This window comes from Delphinus delphis, chromosome 10 (genome assembly GCF_949987515.2).
Source record: "Delphinus delphis chromosome 10, mDelDel1.2, whole genome shotgun sequence".
Classification (NCBI taxonomy): Eukaryota; Metazoa; Chordata; class Mammalia; order Artiodactyla; family Delphinidae; genus Delphinus; species Delphinus delphis.
Window position 1 is genome coordinate 97,278,523 of NC_082692.2, and position 23,216 is coordinate 97,301,738.

Consider the following 23,216-nt stretch of genomic DNA (forward strand, 5'->3'; position numbering starts at 1 on the left):
GTCTCTTCAATAAGTGGGCTGGGAAAACTGGACAGCTACATGTAAAAGAAGGAAATTAGAACACTTCCTAACACCATACACAAAAAGAAACTCAAAATGGATTAAATACCTAAATGTAAGGCCAAACACTATCAAACTCTTAGAGGAAAACAAGGCAGAACACTCTATGACATAAATCACAGCAAGATCCTTTTTGACCCACCTCCTAGAGTAACGGAAATAAAAACAAACAATGGGACCTAATGAAACTTAAGACTTTGCACAGCAAATCAAACCATAAACAAGACGAAAAGACAACCCTCAGAATGGGAGAAAATATTTGCAAATGAAACAGACAAAAGATTAATCTCCAAAATATACATGCAGCTCAAGATCAAGAAAACAACCTAATCCAAATATGGGTGGAAAATCTAAATACACGTTTCCCAAAGAAGACATACAGAATGCCAAAAAACAAAAGATGCTCAACATCACTAATCATTAGAGACATCAAACTCCAACAAGCTATCACCTCACACCTGCCAGAATGGCCAGCATCAAAAAGTCTGCAAACAATAAATGCTGGAGAGGCCAAGGAGAAAAGGGAGCCCTCCTACACCACTGGGGGGAATGTAAATTTGTAGAGCCACTATGGAGAACACTACAGAGGTTCCTTAAACGACCACAAACAGAGCTACCATATGACCCAGCAAGCCCACTGCTGGGCACACGTCTGCAGATAACCATACTTGGAAAGCCAACACTTGCACATTCACCGACTACAGCAAGACCTACAACACTCAAGGTTCGGAAGCAACCACAATCTGCATCCACAGGCGGATGGAGAGAGAACACGTGGTACATATATACAATGGAATGGACACTCAGGCATAAAAAAGAATGAAATAATGCCATTGGCAGCAAGGTGGAGGGACCTAGAGATCATACTAAGTGAAGCAAGTCAGAGAAGAACAGATAAGATTTCACGAAGAGGTGGAATCTAAAAATTGATAGGCGTGAACTAACGTACAACACAGAAACAGACTCACAGACGTAGAAAAGAAACTTAGGGTTACCAAGGGGGAAAGTATGGGAGGAGGGACAAATGCCATGGTTGGGATTAACCTGTACACACTAATATTTATAAAATGGATAATCAACAAGGACTTTCTGTGGAGCACAAGGAACTCTACTCAACAATCTGTCACAACCAATAGGGGAACAGAATCCGAGAGAGAACAGTATGTATCTGCATAACTGAAACACGTCACTGTACACCAGAAACAAAAACACCACTGTAAATGTACAACACTCCAAACTAAAATCAGAAGTAAAAAGAAAATACAATAAAAAGAGAAAAATGCCTCCTCTATTCCGTGTTGGCTTGGGGAACCTGGGCTACTGTCACACCCCTGGAGCCTGGGCAGCCAGCAACACAAGGCTGGAGTGTTCTGGGCCTGAGGGAGCTGGGGAGGATGTACCAGCAAATGAGCCCGCCTTGGACCTGGAGTGTCTGGTCCCCTGGGGATGTCACCACAATCTCCAGATCCAGGCAGACCCCCCCCCCCGCAGCTAAAGCCAACCTAGTGCACCCAGAGGATGGTGGACCCTCTGGCCAGGAAGAGCTCTGAATAGTCTCCTAGCCTCCACGTCTGCTGGTGGTGGCCTTCCCACCTTCAGCTGCCTTCATTAGGGTCACCCCACCCATGTAGGACAGCACCCTCAGCACTGGGGTTTTGCAGGGGTTAGGACCTGTCTGGGAGGGGGGAAATGAAGTAATGAGATACAAGCCCTTGGGTGTTTGTGCTGACACATTCCACTAACTCACAACCCAGGAACACGACTTCCCCTTAGGCTGTACATGCAGGTGTAACCAGAGCTGGGCATGAAAAGATCCTGCCGCCTTTTGGCCATTTCCAGTAACAACAACTTTAAAGCAGGTGCTCAGGGGAACTTCATATTCTCAAAGCCTGTGAGCCTGTAAAGACCCCTGCTGTCACAAAATGCCCAGGAGCAGGTAATAGGAAAGGAATTCAAAACAGGGCCCAGTTTTAGGAGGCCAATATCCAGAGGTACATTTTACTCATAGTGTTAAAAAGAGAGGCACATGAAAAGATGCTGAACATTCCTAATATTAGAAAACTGGAAATCAAAACTGCAAGGAGGCATCACTTCACACCACGCAAAATGCCATGAACAAAAAGTCTACAAACAATAAATGTAGCAGAGGGCATGGAAGAAAGGGAGCCCTCCTATGTTTTTGGTGGGACTGTGATCTGGTAATAACTACTATGGAGAAGAGAATGGAGGTTCCTCAAACAGTAAACACACAGCTACCATATAATTCGGCAGTCCCACTCCTTGCCACATAGGTAGATAAAAGTATAACTGGAAAAAGTACATGCACCCCTATGTTCATAGCAGCACTATTTAGAATAGGCAAGACATGGAAACAACCTAAATGTCCACTGACAGAAGAATGGGTAAAGAATATGTGCTACATATATACAATGGAATTATTATTATAAAAAAGAACAATATAATGTCACTTCTACCAACATGGGTGGACGTAGATATTATATCAAGTGATGTAAGTCATGATGAGAAAGACAAATACCATATGATATCACTTACATGTGAAACAAAATATGACAAATTACCTATGAAACAGACTCCAAGACTTAGAGAACAGACTTCTGGTTGCCAAGCTGGAGTTGCCAAGCTGGATGGGGGGTGTGGGAGGGATCTATTGGGAGTCTGGGATTAGGAAATGCAAAGTATTATATATAGAATGCACAAACAACAAGGTCCTACTGTATAGTACATGGCAGTATATTCAATATCATGTGATAAACCATAATGGAAAGGAATACGAAGAAGAATATGTATATATGTGTAAATGAATCACTTTGCTGTACAGCAGAAATTAATACAACATTGTAAATAAACCATACTTCAATAAAACAAACTAAAAAAAATTAAAAATAGAACCGCCATATGATCCAGCAATTCCACTTCTGGGTATAAATCCAAAGGAAATGAAACACTAACTTTTGAGGATATGGGGAGGGGGAAGGGTGAGCTGTGACAGGGCAAGAGAGAGGCATGGACATATATACACTAACAAACGTAAGGTAGATAGCTAGTGGGAAGCAGCCACATAGCACAGGGAGATCAGCTCAGTGCTTTGTGACCGCCTGGAGGGGTGGGATAGGGAGGGTGGGAGGGAGGGAGAGGCAAGAGGGAAGAGATATGGAAACATGTATATGTATAACTGATTCACTTTGTTATAAGGCAGAAACTAACACACCATTGTAAAGCAATTATACCCTAATAAAGATGTTAAAAACAAACAAAAAAACCCCGAAAAACAAAAAACCCCACTAACTTGAAAAGACATTTGACCCCCCAAGTTCATAACAGCAGTATTTACAATTAGCAATACATGGAAACAGCCTAACTGACCATCAACAGAGGGGTGAATAATTAAGTTGTATTTATATATAAATATACACACACACACATAAAATGGAGTATTATTAAGCCATAGAAAACAAAGAATATTTGATATTTGTGACAACATATATGGACCTTGAGGGCATTATGCTCAGTGAAAAGAGTAAGACAGTGAAAGACAACTGTACTATCTCACTTAGATGTGTAATCTAAAACCAAAAAACCAAACACAGAAAAAGGTATCAGATTCATGATTATCAGAGGCAGTGTGTGGGGGAGGGGGAATAGGAGGAAGGTGGTCAAAACTCGATTTGCATGACAAACTTCCAGTTGCATGATAAATAAGTACTGGTATGTAATGTACAGCATGATGACTACAGCTAACACATGTATAATATATATGAAAACTATTGAGAGTAGATCCTAAGAGGTAACATCACAAGGAAAGTAATTTTTTTCTCTATTATATCTATATGAGATGATGGATGCTAACTAAATTTATAGCGGTAATCATTTAACAGTACATGCAAGTCAAAACCATTATGCTGTACACTGTTAACTTATACAGTGATGTATATCAATTATATCACTAAAACTGGAAGAAAAGATTAAACAAAAAGCATATGAATAACAGTAACTGAGGGGCAATGCTGTGAATAATGATGTAACATGAAATATTGGCAATAATAATAATGTAAACATGGATGCCGTTTAACCAAATTGACAGAGCTCCAGTGAGAGGTTATGGGGTGTTAGAGTGGTTCTCAAAACGTGGTCCCAGACCAGAATGTGTGGAGCATCTGGGAACTTGTTAAAGATGCAAATTTTGGGGTCCCAGCCCAGATCCACTGGTTCAGAAGCTCTAGGGGTGGGGTGGGTAATCTGTTTTAACAAGTTTAGCAATGCTAAAGTTTGAGAACCATGGTAGAGGAAGACAACAGATTAATAGGTATGTTATTTATACACTGAAGTAAACGGCAGAAGCAGCAGCTACAAGTTGAAAAGGTTTGCCTCCGTACAGGGACAATTAGACTGCATTAAAAAAAAAATCATAGGGACTTCCCTGGTGGTGCAGTGGTTGGGAATCTCTCTGCCAGTGCAGGGGACACGGGTTCGAGCCCTGGCCCGGGAGGATCCCACATGCTGCGGAGCAACTAAGCCCGTGCGCCACAACTACTGAGCCTGTGCTCTACAGCCCGGGAGCCACAACTACTGAGCCCACATGCATGCCTAAAGCCCATGCTCCGCAACGAGAAGCCACCGCAATAAGAAGTCCACGCACCTCAACGAAGACTAGCCCCCGCTCGCCGCAACGAAGACCAAAGGCAGCCAAAAAACAAACAAAAAACCAAATAAAAACTACCTAAAACTATGTACATTAACTTGATAAAAAAAGTGATTCTAAGAACTGCTGCCTTAGGGATAGACTATTCACTAAGCATGCACTGTGTAGAATGCTCTGAAGTGAAATCATACTAAGTCCTTCAGCGAAGGAATGCTATAAAGACAGCAATAGCGCTGAGCTCTTTGTGGGAAACAGGCTTATGAGGAAGAGTAAGAAGCATAGAAACAGCAAACCGCAAAACGTGGAACGTACAACCAGGTACTTGCCCATTGATTTGTAAACACTACTGAGGGCAGTCAGGGTACAGTGGCCTGTCCTGGGTGCCACCACACCTGGGTACTAGTCCTGATATTGGCACTCACTAGAAATAGGTTGGATTAGCTATCCTTTGAGGGTCATTCCAGCTCAAATTCTATGGCTTTTAGATAGGGCCTGATGGATCTTTCTGGGACCACTGAACCCAAAAGGGACCCTAGGCTGGGTAAAAGCTGTCTGCAGAGGGTCTTGAAGAGATATGACTTGCACACCCATGTGCACTGCAGCATTATTCACAATAGCCAAAAGGTGGAAGCGCCCCAGTGTCCATCAACAGAGAATGGACAAATAACATGTGGCACAATGGAATATTATTCAGCTTTCAAAAGGAAGAAACTATGACATACGCTACACCATAGGTGATCTACAACACAGATGAAGACACTACGCTAAGTGCAAATCAAAACTACAATGAGGTAGGTGTGAGGTACCACGTCACACCAATCAGAATGGCCACCATCAAAAAGCCTACAAATAACAAATGCTGGAGAGGGCGTGGAGAGAAGGGAACACTCCTACACTGACAGTGGGAACGTAAACTGGTGCAGCCACTATGGAAAACAGTATGGACGTTCCTCAAAAAACTAAAAACAGAGCTACCAATATGATCCAGCAATCCCACTTCTGGGCATATATCCAGAGAAAACTAATTCAGAAAGATACATGCCCCCTATGTTCACAGCAGCACTATTTACAAGAGCTAAGAGTTGGAAACAACCTAAATGTCCACTGACACATGAACGGATAAAGAAGATGTGAAACACATGCAACGGAATATTACTCAGGCATAAAAAAGATTAATGCTATTTGCAGCAACATGGATGGACCTAGAGATCATCATATCAAGTGAAGTAAGTCAGAAAGAGAACGTCATATACCATATGATATCGCTTATATGTGGAATCTAAAATATGACATGAACTTATCTATGAAAGAGACTCCGAGACATGGAGAACAGACTTCTGGTTGCCAAGGTGGATGGGGGGTGCAGGATGGATGGACTGGGAGTTTGGGATTAGCAGATGCAAACTGTTATATATACAATGGATAAACAACAAGGTCCTACTATATAGCACAGGGAATATTCAATATCCTGTAATAAGTCATAATGGAAGGAAATATAAAAAAGAATGTGGATACACATAACTGAATCACTTTGCTGTACAGCAGAAATTAACACATTTTAAATCAACTATACTTCAATAAAAAAGAAAAAAAGACACTGCTGAGACTGGTTGAAGATGGCAGAGTACAGGGACATGCTCTCACTCCCAAAAGCGACAGCAGACTGCTGAACAGTCATCCACAGAACACACTGGAACTCACCAAAAAAGATACCCCCCCAGGCAAGGACAAAGGAGAAGCCACAATGAGATGGTAGGAGGGGCGCAATCACAATACAATCAAATCCCGTAACTGCTGGGTGGTGACGCATAAACTGGAGGACACTTATCCCACAGAAGTCCACCCACTGGAGTGAAGGTTCTAAGCCCCATGTCAGGCTTCCCAACCACAGGATACGGCAGGAGAAATTCCTAGAGAATCAGACATTGAAGCCTAGTGGGATTTGATTGCAGGACTTTCACAGGACTGGGGGAAACAGAAACGCGACTCTTGGAGGTCACACACAAAGTAGTGTGCGCATGGAGACCCAGGGGAAGGAGCAGTGACCCCATAGGAGACTGAACCAGACCTACCTACCTGCTAGTGTTGGAGGGTCTCCTGCAGAGGCAGGGGGGGGTGCCTGTGGCTCACCATGGGGACAAGGACACTGGCAGCAGAAGTTCTGGGAAGTACTCCTTGGTGTGAGCCCTCCCAGAGTCGGCCATTAGCCCCACCAAAGAGCTGAGTAGGCTCCAGTGCTGGGTCGCTTCAGGCCAAACAACCAACAGGGAGGGAACCCAGCCCCAGCCAACAGCAGAAAGGTGGATTAAAGTTTTACTGAGCTCTGCCTGCCAGGGAAACACCCAGCTCTAACCCCCCTTCCATCAGGAAGTTTGCACAAGCCTCTTAGATAGACTCATCCACCAGAGGGCAGACAGCAGAAGCAAGAAGAACTACAATTCTGCAACCTGTGGAAGGAAAACCACATTCACAGAAAGATAGACAACATGAAAAGGCAAAGGACTTTGTACCAGATGAAGGAACAAGATAAAACCCCAGAAAAACAACTAAGTGAAGTGGAGACAGCCAACTTTCCAGAAAAAGAATTCAGAATAGTGATAGTGAAGATGATCCAGGACCTTGGAGAAACAATGGAGGCAAAGATCGAGAAGATGCAAGAAAATTTTTAACAAAGACCTAGAAGAATTAAAGAACAAACAGATGAAAAATACAATAACTGAAATGAAAAATACACTAGAAGGACTCAATAGTAGAATAATTGAGGCAGAAGAACGGATAAGTGACCTGGAAGACAGAATGGTGGAATTCACTGCTGCGGAACAGAATAAAGAAAAAAGAATGAAAAGAATTGAAGACAGCCTAAGAGACCTCTGTGACAATATTAAACACAACAACATTCGCATTATAGGGGTCCAAGAAGGAGAAGAGAGACATAAAGGACCCGAGAAAATATTTGAAGAGATTGTAGTCAAAAACTTCCCTAACATGGGAAAGGAAATAGCCATCCAAGTCCAGGAAGCACAGAGAGTCCCAGGCAGGACAAACTCAAGGAGAAACACGTGGAGACACATAGTAATCAAATTGGCAAAAATTAAAGACAAAGAAAAATTATTGAAAGCAGCAAGGGAAAAACGACAAATAACATGCAAGGGAATTCCCATAAGGTTAACAGCGATTTCTCGGCAGAAACTCTACAAGCTAGAAGGGAGTGGCATGACATATTTAAAGTGATGCAAGGGAAGAACCTACAACCAAGATTACTCTACCCAGCAAGGATCTCATTCAGATTCGACGGAGAAATCAAAAGCTTTACAGACAAGCAAAAACTAAGAGAATTCAGCACCACCAAACCAGCTCTACAACAAATGCTAAAGGAATTTCTCTAAGTGAGAAACACAACAGAAGAAAAGGACCTACAAAAACAAACCCACAAGGGCTTCCCTGGTGGCGCAGTGGTTGAGAGTCTGCCTGCCAATGCAGGGGACACGGGTTCGAGCCCTGGTCTGAGAGGATCCCACATGTCGCAGAGCAACTGGGCCCGTGAGCCACAACTACTGAGCCTGCGCGTCTGGAGCCTGTGTTCCGCAACAAGAGAGCCACAACAGTGAGAGGCCCGTGCACCGCGATGAAGAGTGGCCCCCACTTGCTGCAACTAGAGAAAGCCCTTGCACAGAAACAAAGACCCAACACAGCCAAAAATAAAATAAAAAATAAATAAAAAATGATAATAGGGCTTCCCTGGTGGCGCAGTGGTTGAGAGTCCGCCTGCCGATGCAGGGGACACGGGTTCGTGCCCTGGTCTGGGAAGATCCCACATGCCGCGGAGCGGCTGGGCCCGTGAGCCATGGCCGCTGAGCCTACGCGTCCTGTGCTCCGCAATGGGAGAGGCCACAATGGTGAGAGGCCCGCATACCGCAAAAAAAAAAAAAAAAAAAAGATAATAAAAATAAAGGAATTCCTTTAAAAAAACAAACAAACAAACCCACAACAACTAAGAAAATGGTAATAGGAACATACATATCGGTAATTACCTTAAACGTGAATGGATTAAATGCTCCAACCGAAAGACCCAGGCTCGCTGAATGGATACAAAAACATGACCCATATATATGCTATCACAAGAGACACACATCAGACCTAGGGACACATACAGACCGACAGTGAGGGGATGGAAAAAGATATTCCATGTAAATGGAAATCAAAAGAAGGCAGGAGCAGCAGTACTCATATCAGATAAAATAGACTTTAAAATAAAGAAAGTTACAAGAGACAAGGAAGGACACTACATAATGATCATGGGATAAATCCAAGAAGAAGATATAACAATTATAAGTATGTATGCATGCAACATAGGAGCACCTCAATACACAAGGCACTGCTAACAGCTATAAAAGAGGAAATTGACAGTAACACAATAATAGTGGGGGACTTTAACACCTCACACCAATGGACAGATCATCCAAACAGAAAATTAATATGGAAACACAAGCTGTAAATGACACAACAGACCAGACAGATTTCATTCATAGTTATAGGACATTCCATCCAAAAACAGCAGATTACACTTTCTTCTCAAGTGCACATGGAATGTTCTCCAGGATACATCACATCTTGGGTCACACATCAAGCCTCAGTAAATTTAAGAAAATTAAAATCATATCAAGCATCTTTTCTGACCACAATGCTATGAGATTAGAAATCAATCACAGGGAAAAAAACGTAAAAAACACAAACACATGGCTGAACAGTACGTTACTAAAAAAACATGAGATCATTGAAGAAATCAAAGAGGAAGTCAAAAAATACCTAGAGACAAATGACAATGAACACACGATGATCCACAACCTGTGGGATGCAGCAAAAGCAGTTCTCAGAGGGTGGTTTATAGCAATACAAGCCTACCTCAAGAAACAAGAAAAATCTCAAATGAACAATTTAACCTTACACTTATAGGAACTAGAGAAAGAAGAACAAACAAAACCCAAAGTTAGCAGAAGGAAAGAAATCATAAAGATCAGAGCAGAAATAAATAGAAACAAAACAATAGCAAAGATCAATAAAACTAAAAGCTGGTTCTCTGAAAAGATAAACAGAATTGATAAACTATTAGCCAGACTCATCAAGAAAAAGAGGGAGAAGACTCAAATCAATAAAATTAGAAATGAAAAAGGAGAAGTTACAACAGACACCGCAGAAATACAAAGCATCCTAAGGGACTACTACAGGCAACTCTATGTGAATAAAATGGACGACATGGAAGAAGTAGACAAATTCTTAGAAAGGTATAAGCTTCCAAGACTGAACCAGGAAGAAATAGAAAAGATGAACAGACCAATCACAAGTAAGGATATTGAAACTGTGATTAAAAATCTTCCAACAAACAAAAGTCCAGGACCAGATGGCTTCACAGGTGAATTGTATCAAACATTTAGAGGAGAGCTAACACCCATCCTTCTCAAAGTGTTCCAAAAAATTGCAGAGGAAGGAACACTCCCAAACTCATTCTATGAGGCCACCATCACCCTGATTCCAAAACTAGACAAAGATACTACAAAAAAAGAAAGTTACAGACCAATATCACTGATGAATATAGATGCAAAAATCCTCAACAGAATACTAGCAAACAGAATCCAACAACACATTAAAAGGATCATACAGCATGATCAAGTGGGATTTATCCCTGGGATGCAAGGATTTTATATATACGCAAATCAATCAAAGTGATACACCATAATAACAAACTGAAGAAGTAAAACAATATGATCATCTCAATAGATGCAGAAAAACCTTTTGATGAAATTCAACACTCATTTATACTAAAAACTCTCCAGAAAGTGGGCATAGAGGGAACCTACCTCAACATAATAAAGGCCATATATGACAAACCCACAGCACACATCATTCTCAATGTGAAAAACTGAATGCATTTCCTCTAAGATCAGGAACAAGACAAGGATGTCCACTCTTGCCACTATTATTCAGCATAGTTGAATAATAGCCACGGCAATCAGAGAAGAAAAAGAACCTAAAGGAATACAAATTGGAAAAGAAGAAGTATAACTGTCACTGTTTGCAGATGACATGATACTATACATAGAGAATCTTAAAGATGCCACCAGAAAACTACTAGAGGTAATCAATGAATTTGGTAAAGTTGCAGGATACAAAATGAATGCACAGAAATCTCTTGCATTCCTATACACTAATGATGAAAAATCTGAAAGAGAAATTAGGGAAACACTCCCATTTACCACTGCAACAAATAGAATAAAATACCGAGGAATAAACTTACCTAGGGAGACAAAAGACCTGTACTCAGAAAACTGTAAGACACTGATGAAAGAAATTAAAGATGATACAAACAGATGAAGAGATATACCATGTTCTTGGATTGGAAGAATAAATATTGTGAAAATGACTATACTACACAAAGCAATCTACAGATTCAATGCAATACCTATCAAATTATCAATGGCATTTTTACAGAACTAGAACAAAAAATCTTAAAACTTGTATGGAGACACAAGAGACCCTGAAATAGCCAAAGCAATCTTCAGGGAAAAAAACAGAGCAGGAGGAATCAGGCTTCCTGACTTCAGACTATACTACAAAGCTACAGTAATCAAGTCAATATGGTACTGGCACAAGAACAGAAATACAGATCAACGGAACAGGATAGAAAGCCCAGAGATAAACCCACGCACCTATGGTCAACCTAATCTATGATAAAGGAGGCAAGGATATGCAATGGAGAAAAAACAGTCTCTTCAATAAGTGCTGCTGGGAAAACTGGACAGCTACACGTAAAAGAATGAAGTTAGAACACTCCCTAACACAGTTCACAAAAATAAACTCAAAATGGATTAGAGACCTAAATGTAAGACTTGACACTATAAAACTCTCAGAGGAAAACATAGGAAGAACACTCTTTGACATAAATCACAGCAAGATCTTTTTTGATCCCCCTCCTAGAGTAATGGAAGTAAAAACAAAAATAAACAAATGGGACCTAATGAAACTTAAAAGCTTTTGCACAGTAAAGGAAACTACAAACAAGATGAAAGACAGCCCTCAGAATGGGAGAGAATATTTGCAAAGGAATTAATGGACAAAGGATTAATCTCCAAAATATACAAACAGCTCATGCAGCTCAATATTAAAAAAAAACAAACAATCCAATCAAAAAGTGGGCAGAAGACCTAAATAGACATTTCTCTAAAGAAGACATAGGGATGGCTAAGAAGCACATGAAAAGCTGCTTAACATCACTAATTATTAGAGAAATGCAAATCAAAACTACAATGAGGTATCACCTCACACCAGTGAGCATGGACATCATCAGAAAATCTACAAACAGCAAAGGCTGGAGAGGGTGTGGAGAAAAGTGAACCCTCTTGCACTGTTGGTGGGAATGTAAATTGATACAGCCACTATAGAGAACAGTATGGAGGTTCCTTAAAAACTAAAAATAGAATTACCATATGACCCAGCAATCCCACTACTGGGCATATACCCAGAGAAAACCATAATTCAAAAAGACACATACACCCCAATGTTCATTTCAGCACTATTTACAACAGCCAGGTCATGGAAGCAACCTAAATGGCTATCGACAGATGAATGGATAAAGAAGATGTGGTACATATATACAATGGAATATTACTCAGCCATAAAAAGGAACAAAATGGGGTCATCTGTAGAGACATGGATGGATCTAGAGACTGTCATACAGAGTGAAGTAAGTCAGAAAGAAAAATAAATATCGTATATTAACGCATATATGTGGAACCTAGAAAAATGGTACAGATGAACCGGTTTGTAGGGCAGAAATTGAAACACAGATGTAGAGAACAAACGTATGGACACCAAGGGGGGAAAGTGGCGGGGGGTGGTCGTGGTGGTGTGATGAATTGGGAGATTGGGATTGACATGTATATATACACTAATATGTATAAAATGCATAACTAATGAGAACCTGCCATATAAAAAAAATGAATAAAATACAAAAATTCAAACAAAAAAAAAAGACACTGTGCTAAGTGAAACAAGCCAGTCACAAAAACCCAAATTCCTTATAATTCTACTTACAGGAGGTCCCTACAGTAGTCCATTCATAGAGACAGAGAGCACAATAGGGGTTGCTAGGGGCTGGGGGAGGGGTAATAGGGAGGTGCTGTTTGAAGAGCACAGAATTTCAGTTTGGGATGAAGAGTTGTGGGTTGATGACAGTGATACTGCAGAATAACGTGGATGTATCAATACTTAACACTATAGAACTGTACACTTAAAAAAAGTTAAGATGGTAAACTCTGTTATATGTATTTTACGTATAACTAAACGTTACCATGAAGATGAGGTTGTCAAATGGTCAGGGTGATGGACTGCCAGGGTGGTGGCTTTGGATTTACCTTGGGTCTGATATTGGCTGTGCCACCTAACAGCTTCATGACCCCTATGCAAGTCAAATCTCTGTCGCCCTCTCTATCTGTATAAGGGGGATATACAACCCCTCGGGGTTGGGTGGGGGGTCCTAAGAATTAATGATGTAAATGAGAGACATGCTCAAAACAGTCTTCATTCAGGTTCCTTCCAACCCTGCCATTAGATGGAAGATTCAACTGTGCCCTCTACTGGACAAACTAAAGACAAACAGGGCCCTGTGTGCCATGTCATGGTAATAGGGTGTATTTACCTTATTATCTCCGCCTGAGACAGCTAGGATGTTGGCTGTGATGGACCAGCTCACATGCCATACAACATCATTGAACTTGTGCAGCAGTTTGGGGGACCACGCATTGCCCGAGGCATCATCACAGGTCCAAATGAACACTCGACCATCCTGGGAAAAGACAGGCTAGAGTCAGGAGATGGGGGCAGCAATCCTGCCCTGGTGATATCCTCTCAATCTGGAGCTATACTGGACTTTTGCAGGAATAGGGTGGGGGATTCAGGGCAAAGCACAGCCAAGGACCTCCTCAGTGTTCACAGCTTTGAGGACTAATTTCCAGCCCAGCACCCTTGCTTTTATCCCTTTACCCCAGGAACACACTTCAAACTGGTCAGGAGTCTCCCAGGTTCCTTTCCTCATACTGGTTTCATTGTCCGCACCGCTAATTCTCAAATTTTCTCTGGGGCTTTCCTCACATCTGCCAAGTAACTTCGTTGTTTTGGCTCCCTCTGGCTCTGTACTTTCTCAACTGAATGGGTATAGCTGTCTAAATGCCAAGCTCAGAGAATGAGATGGGACCAAAAAACAAAACAAAACAAAACAACACACACACACACACACACACACACACACACACACCAAAACAAACCAAACTAAAACAGAACAAACAGAATTATCTTTTACATCATTTGAGCCTGTTCTACTTGGTCCTCTCAAATTTAGGACCAAGTAGAAAAGGCTCAAATGATGTAAAAGGCCAGGCTTAACTCTCATCTTGGGTGGTAGCATATAATTAACGGCTTATCCTTGGTCTTACTTTTGTTATCTGTCTGGGAATAGTGAGCAGGTAGATGAGCCCAAGGTCTTACAATTTCCCATTGCTCCTGGTCCTTGCTTGGGAACACTCTCAGAATGATGCCTGGGTACCTCCATTCCCTATCCACAAAAGGGTCAGGAGGGGAAACTAGTCCTGAATTTGGTCTTGCTCTTGGCTCAGTGGAAGAAAGCCACTGTGGCTTCTGACCAAGGCTTCACTGCGTGATGACAGGGCTCCAGGTGCTCCCTTATTTACAATGGCCTATAGTTGCCTGTCTCCTGCCCTTCCCCTTCAAGGATTTCCCCTAGGGGAACTGTAAGGGCTGATGGGACTTCCTGAGATTAACTAACACAGGATGCTTGCACAGGTCTGAGCTGACCTGGGAGCAGCTGGCGATGGTGCTCGTGGGCAGGCCGATGGAGGGGGCCCAGGCCACATCTCGAACCCAGTCACTGTGTGCTTCCAACTTCTGCTCTTCCTTCCACTGGCCGTCCTCTTCCTCCCTAACAGGGGAGATGGTGGGGAGAATTCAGCAGGCAGCAACCCAGGTGCCATTCCCACACCTCCATTCCCCCCCACCCCACAGGCTCCACAGGGGTGGAGAAGCTATTCCACCTTTCTGATAACATTTGTTGAACCTACAGAATTTTATTCAGTTCACCAGCTATAAAGAAGCCCTCCAGGAAATGCTGTGTTCCTCCACAGCCAACAAGTCAGCTCTAGAAGTTGTGAATTAGGAAGAGTCAAAGCTCCTGAGTAAAGGGGAAGTTTACTTTCGGATGTTTACTTTTTTGTTTTTATTTTAAAAAGGATGTCCTCTGAGAGACTGAAGACAGTATTCTATGGGCAAAGGGAAAAAGACAGTTGATCCCGTTTCTGGTGAACTGAGGCTGAGTCATGGTAGGGTAGAAGATGAGAAGTGTCCCCTTGAGAAGTTCACCAATGCCACTTACTTCCACAGTTTGATGAGGTTGTCACAGCCGCCTGATGCAAACTTCTTGATGTAGTTGGGCTTCTGCCCAGATGGCTGGTCTATGAGGCTTCCAGGTACGACAGCAGGGGCCCAGCTGACGGCATTGCAGCCAATCTGTACGGAGGGGGAAGGGGGACTTGTGGTGACTCTGCCCCTTTGCCTGGCACAAGGATACTGCTTCTGCAGACCCAACGCTGATGTTTATTCCTTCTGCAATTCTCAGGACTGGATTATGCAGGACAGCTGTTTTAATGAACTAAGGATTAGCCACCCAGAACTCTTCTTCAAGGATTCCTAACAGTGCATGTATTTTTCAGCAACATGTATTTAAAGAAGGAATTAGGGAATCTCAGGAATCTAAGAAAAGAACATTTTCCAAACATATGAAGGGAGGGCACAGACTCAGAAAACCACACAAAGTAAATATATGGATTAATGAATTACTCTAAAGCACTCTTGTAATCACTCCCAGGTCAAGAAATAAAACGACCATTTACCCAAGAAGCCCTGTCATGTATGTCCTACCTGAATCATAGCCCCTCTGTTCTCCTGTAAGTAACCATTATTTTGATTTCTAATGTCTATTTTTTAGCTTTGTCATCCAAATGTACATCCTTAGGCACTAGTTTATTTTTGCCATTTAAAATGTTGTTTAAATTGCAATATTCTTTTTATTGAAATACAGTTGATTTGCAATACCATGTTAGTTTCAGGTGTATAGCAAAGTAATTGAGTTATACATATACACTGTCCATGATAGGTTATTACAAGATATCGAATAGAGTTCCCTGTGCTATACAGTAAATCCTTGTTGGTTATCTATTTTATATACAGTAGTATGTATCTGTTAATCCCAAACTCCTAATTTATCCTCCTCCCTTTCCCCTTTGGTAACCACTTGTTTTTTTTTTTTGGCCACGCCATGCGGCATGCGGGATCTTAGTTCCCTAACCAGGGATCGAACCTGTGCCCCCTGTATTGGGAGCATGGAGTCTTAACCACTGGACCACTAGGAAGTCCTATAAATTTGTTTTCTATGTCTGTGAGTCTGTTTCTGTCTTGTTTCATTTTTTTTAAGATTCCACATATAAGAGATATCATATGATATTTGTCTTTCTCTGACTTAACTTCATTTGTATGATAATCTCTAGGTCCATCCATGTTGCTACAAATGGCATTACTTCGTTCTTTTTATGGCTGACTAATATTCCATTGTAAATATGTACACCACATCTTCTTTATCCATTTGTCTGGTGATGAACCCTTAGGTTGTTTCCATGTCTTGGCTATTATAAACAGTGCTGCTATAAACGTTGTGGTGCATGTATCTTTTGGAATTAGAGTTTTTGTATTGTCTGGATATATGCCCAGGAGTGGGATTGCTGGGTCGTATGGTAGCTCTATTTTTAGTTTTTTAAGGAATCTCCATATTGTTCTCCATAGTGGCTGCATCAATTTACGTTCCCACCAGCAGTGCAGGACGGTTCCCTTTTCTCCACACTCTCTCTAGCATTTATTATTTGTAGACTTTTTGATGATGGTTATTTTGACCAGTGTGAGTAAACATTTTTTTGATGTTTCTCGCATCTTCTAATTTATAGATTCTCTGATCTTACTGGCTCAGACTCAGGTTTCTTCCCTTTGCCAAGACTACAGGTGGTGGTGTATTCCTTCATCAGGAGGCACATGATGTCAGACTGTCTCTCTTTTTATGTTATTACCACCTGTCAATAATTTATGCCTCTCTCAATTCACTGGGCATTACAAAATGGTGATACTATCATTCTATTCATTTCTTTGTCATTTATTACATGGAATACTCTAGACAGGGGCAATTTCACTCATTAATATTTGCTTCCCCAGGGGTACAGATCAGGCAAGAAAGGCAAGATAAATGCTTGATTCTTTCTGAACTAGTTCCGTCATTCTCCAAAGATGACTGATTCTCTTTTAAATATCAGGATGAACTCATGGAGTTAAGCATATTTGACAGGTTTCAGTTCACTGCCATTATTCTAATTTTTTACACTCCAACTGCCCATCTTTGGCAGTGTGAGCCTGTTCAAGTTAGCTCCTTTGACACAACCCTAGTATGTCAAAAAGTAGGTCAGTGATCATTTCTATCTGGTACGACAAGATGTTTGTACTTTTCCTGCCTGAGGCCTGGGATCAGCCATTTCCTCAAGAGCTCTGGTTTCTTTTAGTGAGAAATTGTATTTCAAGTGTATTTCTGGTGCTAGGGATGCTCACTGGTACATAATTATTTATTTTATTTCATTTAACACACAGCAGAATAGTCTCAGAATAATACTGTCAATATGATTACCAATAACATTAAAGAAAGTATTTGCAATGCCCTCCCCATTCCCCCCACTGTTTTTCTGGGGGGTGTTTTCATGTGCATGGTACCAGCTGCTTGTGCTGCACACTGTTTATTTAACAGTTATACTCTATCTATCTTAGCCGAGCACACGATCAGGACCTTGTTCAGTGTTAGTTCTTTACAATTAACTGTGTATCTATATGGATGTCTTTCTAGTCATTTTTGTTGTCTAAAACTTATTCTTTAGTAGATACCTCAGGCAGGGCTCATGGAAACAACAGTCCTTGAGTTCTTGCATACTGGAAACAGTCTGCATTCTTTACAATCCAAATTTTTTTTGTTTTGTTTTGCGGTATGCGGGCCTCTCACTGTTGTGGCCTCTCCCATTGCGGAGCACAGGCTCCAGACGCGCAGGCTCAGTGGCCATGGCTCATGGGCCCAGCCGCTCCGCGGCATGTGGGATCCTCCCGGACCGGGGCACGAACCCGTGTCTCCTGCATCGGCAGGCAGACTCTCAACCACTGTGCCACCAGGGAAGCCCCCTACACTCCAAATTTTAAAGGAAGATCTAATTGACATTAACAGAACATAGAGTGCACAAATTGATGAACTTTGACATCAGTATACTCTGTAAAACCATCACTACAATCAAGATAACAAATGAATCTCAAAGTGATGAAAGAAAAAAAAATTCCAACCAAGAATACTCTACCTGGCAAAGTTACTGTTCAGAATTAAAGGAAAGATAGTTTTCCAGATAAGCAAAAGCTAAAGGAGTTCACCACCACTAAAATGGCGTTACAAGAAATGTTAAAGGGACTTCTTTAAGCTGAAAAGAAAGGGTGCTAATTAGTAACAAGAAAACATATGAAAGTATAAATCTTCCATAGGTTTTATACTCATAAGGTAAATATATATTGAAGTCAATGGATTAACTGCTTATGAAGCTATTATGAAGGTTAAAAAAAATAAAAACTGTAACTACAGTACTTAAAGATACACAAGATAAAAAGATGTAAAATGTGACAATAATACATAAAAGGTGGGTGGGGGAGGGTAAAAATGTAGAGCTTTAGGGACTTCCCTAGTGGTCCAGTGGGTAAGACTCTGCACTCCCAATGCAGGCGGCCTGGGTTTGTTCCCTGGTTAGGGAACTAGATCCTACAGGCATGCTGCAACTAAGAAGTCCGCATGCTGCAACTAAGAGTCTGCATGCTACAACTAAGAAGTCTGCATGCTGCAATGAAGATCCTGCATGCTGCAATGAAGAGCTGGCATGGTGAAAATAAATAAATAAAAAATAAATATATTAAAAAAAAAAGTAGAGCTTTAGAATGGGTTCACACTTAAGTTGTAATCAACTTAAAATAGACTATTAATATGGGTTGTTATATATGTAAACTTCATTGTAAGGACAAAGCAAAAACCTATAGTAGATACACAAAAGATAACGAAAAAGGAATCTAAGCATACCATTAAAGGTCATCAAACCACAAAGGAAGAGAGCAAAAGAACTATAAAAAGCCAGAAAAAACCAAAATGGCAATAAGTGCATACTTATCTATAATTACTTTAAATGTAAATGGACTAAATTCTCCAATCAAAAGACATCATAGAGTGGCTGACTGGATTAAAAAAACAAGAACCATCTGTGTGCTGCCTATAAGAAACTCACTTCAGATTTAAGGACACACACAGACTGAAAAAAGAAGGGATAGAAAAAGATATTCCGTGCAAATGGAAACCAAAAAAGCTGGGGTAGCTATACTTATATCAGACAAAATAGACTTTAATACAGGGACTGTAATAAGAGACAAAGAAAGGCATTAGATAATGATAAAGGAGTCAATTCAACAAGAGGATGTAACATTTGTAAACATTTATGCACTCAACACAGGAAAACCAAAATATATAAAGCAAATACTAACAGACTTAAAAGGAGATATAGGCAGCAATATAATAATAGTAGGGTTATGTCAATGGATAGATCATCCAGACAGAAAATGGCCTTAAAGGCACATTAGACCAGATGGACTTTACAGATATATAGAGAACGTTCCATCCAAAAGTAGCAGAATACAGGCATACCTCACTTTATTGTGTCTTGTTTCATTGCGCTTGATAGACACTGAGTTCTTCACAAACTGAAAGTTGTGGCAACCCTATGTCAAGCAAGTCAATTGGCATCATTTTTCCAACAGCATTTACTCACTTCCTGTCTGTGTGTCACATTTTGGTAATTCTCGCAATAGTTGAAACTTATTCGTTATTACATTTGTTTTGTTGACCTGTGATGAGTGATCTTCGATGTTACTGATGCAAAAAGATTATGACTTGCTAAAGGCTCAGATGATGGTTAGCTTTTTCACCTATAAAGCATTTCTAAATTAAAGTATGTACATTGTTTTAGACATAATGCTATTATTGTACACTCAGTAGACTAGGAGAGTTTAAACATAACCTTTATGTGCATTGGGAAATCAGAAAATTCATGTAACTCCCTTTATTGTGATATTCGCTTTATTGTGGTGGTCTGGAACCGAACGTGCACTATCTCCATGGTATGCCTGTATACTTTCTTCTCAAGTACACATGGAACATTATCCAGGATAGATCATATGTTAGGCCAAAAAAAGTCTTAATAAATTTAAGAAGACTGAAATCCTATCAAGCATCTTTTCTGACCAAAATGATATGAAACTAGAAATCAATTACAAGAAGAAAACTGGAAAATCCACAAATATGTGTAGAATAAACAACATGCTACTGAACAACCAATGGGTTAACAAAGAAATCAAAAGAGTAATAAAAAAAATACTTTCAGACAACTGAAAATGGAAATACAACACACCAAAATTTATGGGATGCAGTAAAAGTAGTTCTAAGAGGGAAGTTCACAGAGATAAATACCCACCTGAAGAAACAAACAAACAAACAAGATCTCAAAAACACCCTAACTTTATACCTCAAGGAACCAGAAAAAGAACAAATGAAGCCCAAAGTCAGTGGAAGGAAGGAAACAACAAAAATCAGAGGAGAAATAAATGAAATACAGACTGATACCACAAAAATATAAAGGATCATCAGAGTCTACTATGAACAATAATATGCAAACAAATGACAACCTAGAAGTAATGGATAGATTCCTAGAAACACAGAACATTCCAAGACTGAATCATGAAGAAACAGAAAATCTACACAGGCCAATAACTATGAACAAAGATGGTAAAATCCTCAACAAAATACCAGCAAACCAAATTCAACAATACATTAAAAGGATCATACACCATGATCAAGTGAGATGTATTCCAGGGATGCAAGGCTGGTTTACCACCCACAAATCAATCCAGGTGATACACAACATTAACAAAATGAAGGATAAAAATCATATAATTATCTCAATAGATGCAGAGAAAGCATTTGATTAAAGTCAGCATCCATTTATGATAAAACTCTCAACGAAGTGGGTATAGAAGGTATGTACCTCAACATAATAGAGGCCATATATGACAAGCCCATAGCTAACATCAATAGTGAAAAGCTGAAAGCTTTTCCTCTAAGATCAGGAACAGGACAAAGATGTCCATGCTTGCCACTTTTACTCATTAAAGTATTGGAAGTCCCAACCAGAGCAGTCAAGCAAGAAGAAGAAAATAAAAGCCATCCAGATTGGAAAGGAAAATGTAAAACTCAGTATTTGGAGATGACGTGATATTATATATAGAACATCCTCAAGACTCCACCAAAAAACTGTTAGAAATAATAAACGAATTTAATAAACCTGCAGGAAACAAAATCAATGTACAAAAAACTCTTGCATTTCTATACACTACCAATGAACTATCAGAAAAGAAATTATGAAAACAACCCATTTACAATTGCATCAAAAAGAATAAAATACCGGGCTTCCCTGGTGGCGCAGTGGTTACGAGTCCGCCTGCCGATGCAGGGGACGCGGGTTCGTGCCCTAGTCTGGGAAGATCCCATATGCCGCGGAGTGGCTGGGCCTGTGGGCCATGGCTGCTGAGCCTGCGTGTCCGGAGCCTGTGCTCCGCAACGGGAGAGGCCACAACAGTGAGAGGCCCACGTACCACAAAAAAAAAAAAAAAAAAAAAAAAAAAAAGAATAAAATACCTAGGAATGAATTTAACCAATGAGGGGAAAGACCTGTACACTGAGGACAATGATGAAAGAAATTAAAGACAACACAAATGAAAGATATTCATGCAGATGGATTGGAAAAAATATTGCTAAAGTGTCCATACTACCCAAAGCAATCTACAGATTCCATGCAATTTCTATCAAAATTCCAATGCCATCTTTCACAGTACAATCCTAAAATATAAATTGTTTGTTTAGAACAAACAATCCTAAAATTTGTATGGAATCACAAAAGACCCCTTTATTAAAAAGATACAGTAATCAAAGAGTATGGTATTGGCATTAAAAACAGACACATACTCTTTACAACACTGTTACTGGCTATCTACAATTTACTTGTCTACCTGATATTTTCTACCATCACTAAAATGTAAAACAAAAACAAAAAACCAACAAAAAATCAACCAGACACATAGATCAATGAACAGAACAGAGAACCCAGAAATAAACCCATGCATATGTGGCCAATTAATTTATGATAAAGGAGCCAAGAATATACAATGGGGAAAGGACAGTCTCTTCAACAGACAGTGTGGGGAAAACTTGACAGCCACATACAAAAGAACGAAACTGGACCACTTATCTTACACTGTACATAAAAATGAACTCAAAATGGATTAAAGAATGTGAGACCTGAAGCCATAAAACTCCTAGAGGCAAACATAGGTGCTAAGCTCCTTGACATTGATCTTGGTGATGATTTTCTGGGTCTGACTCCAAAAGCAAAGGCAACATAAGCAAAAATAAGGGGAACTACATCAAACAAAAAGCTTCTGTACAGCAAAAGAAATCATCAACAAAGTGAAAAGGCAACCTATGGAAAGGGAAAAAATATTTGTAAATCATGTATCTAATAAGGGGTCAATATCAAAAATATAAAAGAATTCATACAACTCAATAGTAAAACCAAGTAATTCAACTTAAAAATGGCAGACGATCTGAATATATGGTTTTCCCAAGAAGATACACAGATGGGTCAACAAGTACATGAAAAAATGTTCAACATCACTAATCATCAGGGAAATGCAAATCAAAACCACAATAAGATATCACCTCACATCTGTCAAAAATAGCTAAGGTTTCCGGGAAGATGGCAGAAGAGTAAGACGCGGAGATCACCTTCCTCCCCACAGATACACCAGAAATACATCTACACGTGGAACAACTCCTATAGAACATCTACTGAACGCTGGCAGAAGACCTCAGACCTCCCAAAAGGCAAGAAACTCCCCGTGTACCTGGGTAGGGCAAAAGAAAAAAGAATAAACAGAGACAAAAGGATAGGGACGGGACCTGCACCAGTGGGAGGGAGCCGTGAAGGAGGAAAGGTTTTCACACACTAGGAAGCCCCTTCGCGGGTGGAGATTGCGGGTGGCAGAGGGGGAAAGCTTCCGAGCCGCGGAGGAGAGCACAGCAACAGGGGTGCGGCGGGCAAAGCGGAGAGATTCCCGCACAGAGGATCGGTGCCGACCAGCACTCAGCAGCCTGAGAGGCTTGTCTGCTCACCCGCCGGGGCGGGCGGGGCTGGGAGTTGAGACTCGGGCTTCGGTCGGA

At 40.7% G+C, this 23,216-nt stretch overlaps 2 protein-coding genes across 2 annotated transcripts in view; both read right to left on the minus strand.

Annotated features, from left to right (window-relative positions):
• GHRL (ghrelin and obestatin prepropeptide) overlaps nucleotides 1–7,007 on the minus strand; it is a 100,111-nt gene extending 93,104 nt beyond the window's left edge. Inside the window, 1 exon segment of the mRNA XM_060023793.2 lies at nucleotides 6,797–7,007. The gene's annotated coding sequence lies outside the window, so the exon portion shown is untranslated.
• SEC13 (SEC13 homolog, nuclear pore and COPII coat complex component) overlaps nucleotides 1–23,216 on the minus strand; it is a 54,501-nt gene that overhangs the window by 2,353 nt on the left and 28,932 nt on the right. Inside the window, exons 6-8 of the mRNA XM_060023052.1 lie at nucleotides 15,159–15,292; nucleotides 14,585–14,708; nucleotides 13,413–13,559 (exon numbers count right to left, since the gene is read on the minus strand). Coding sequence (XP_059879035.1) covers nucleotides 13,413–13,559; nucleotides 14,585–14,708; nucleotides 15,159–15,292 — 405 coding nt within the window. The remainder of the gene's footprint in view (nucleotides 1–13,412; nucleotides 13,560–14,584; nucleotides 14,709–15,158; nucleotides 15,293–23,216) is intronic.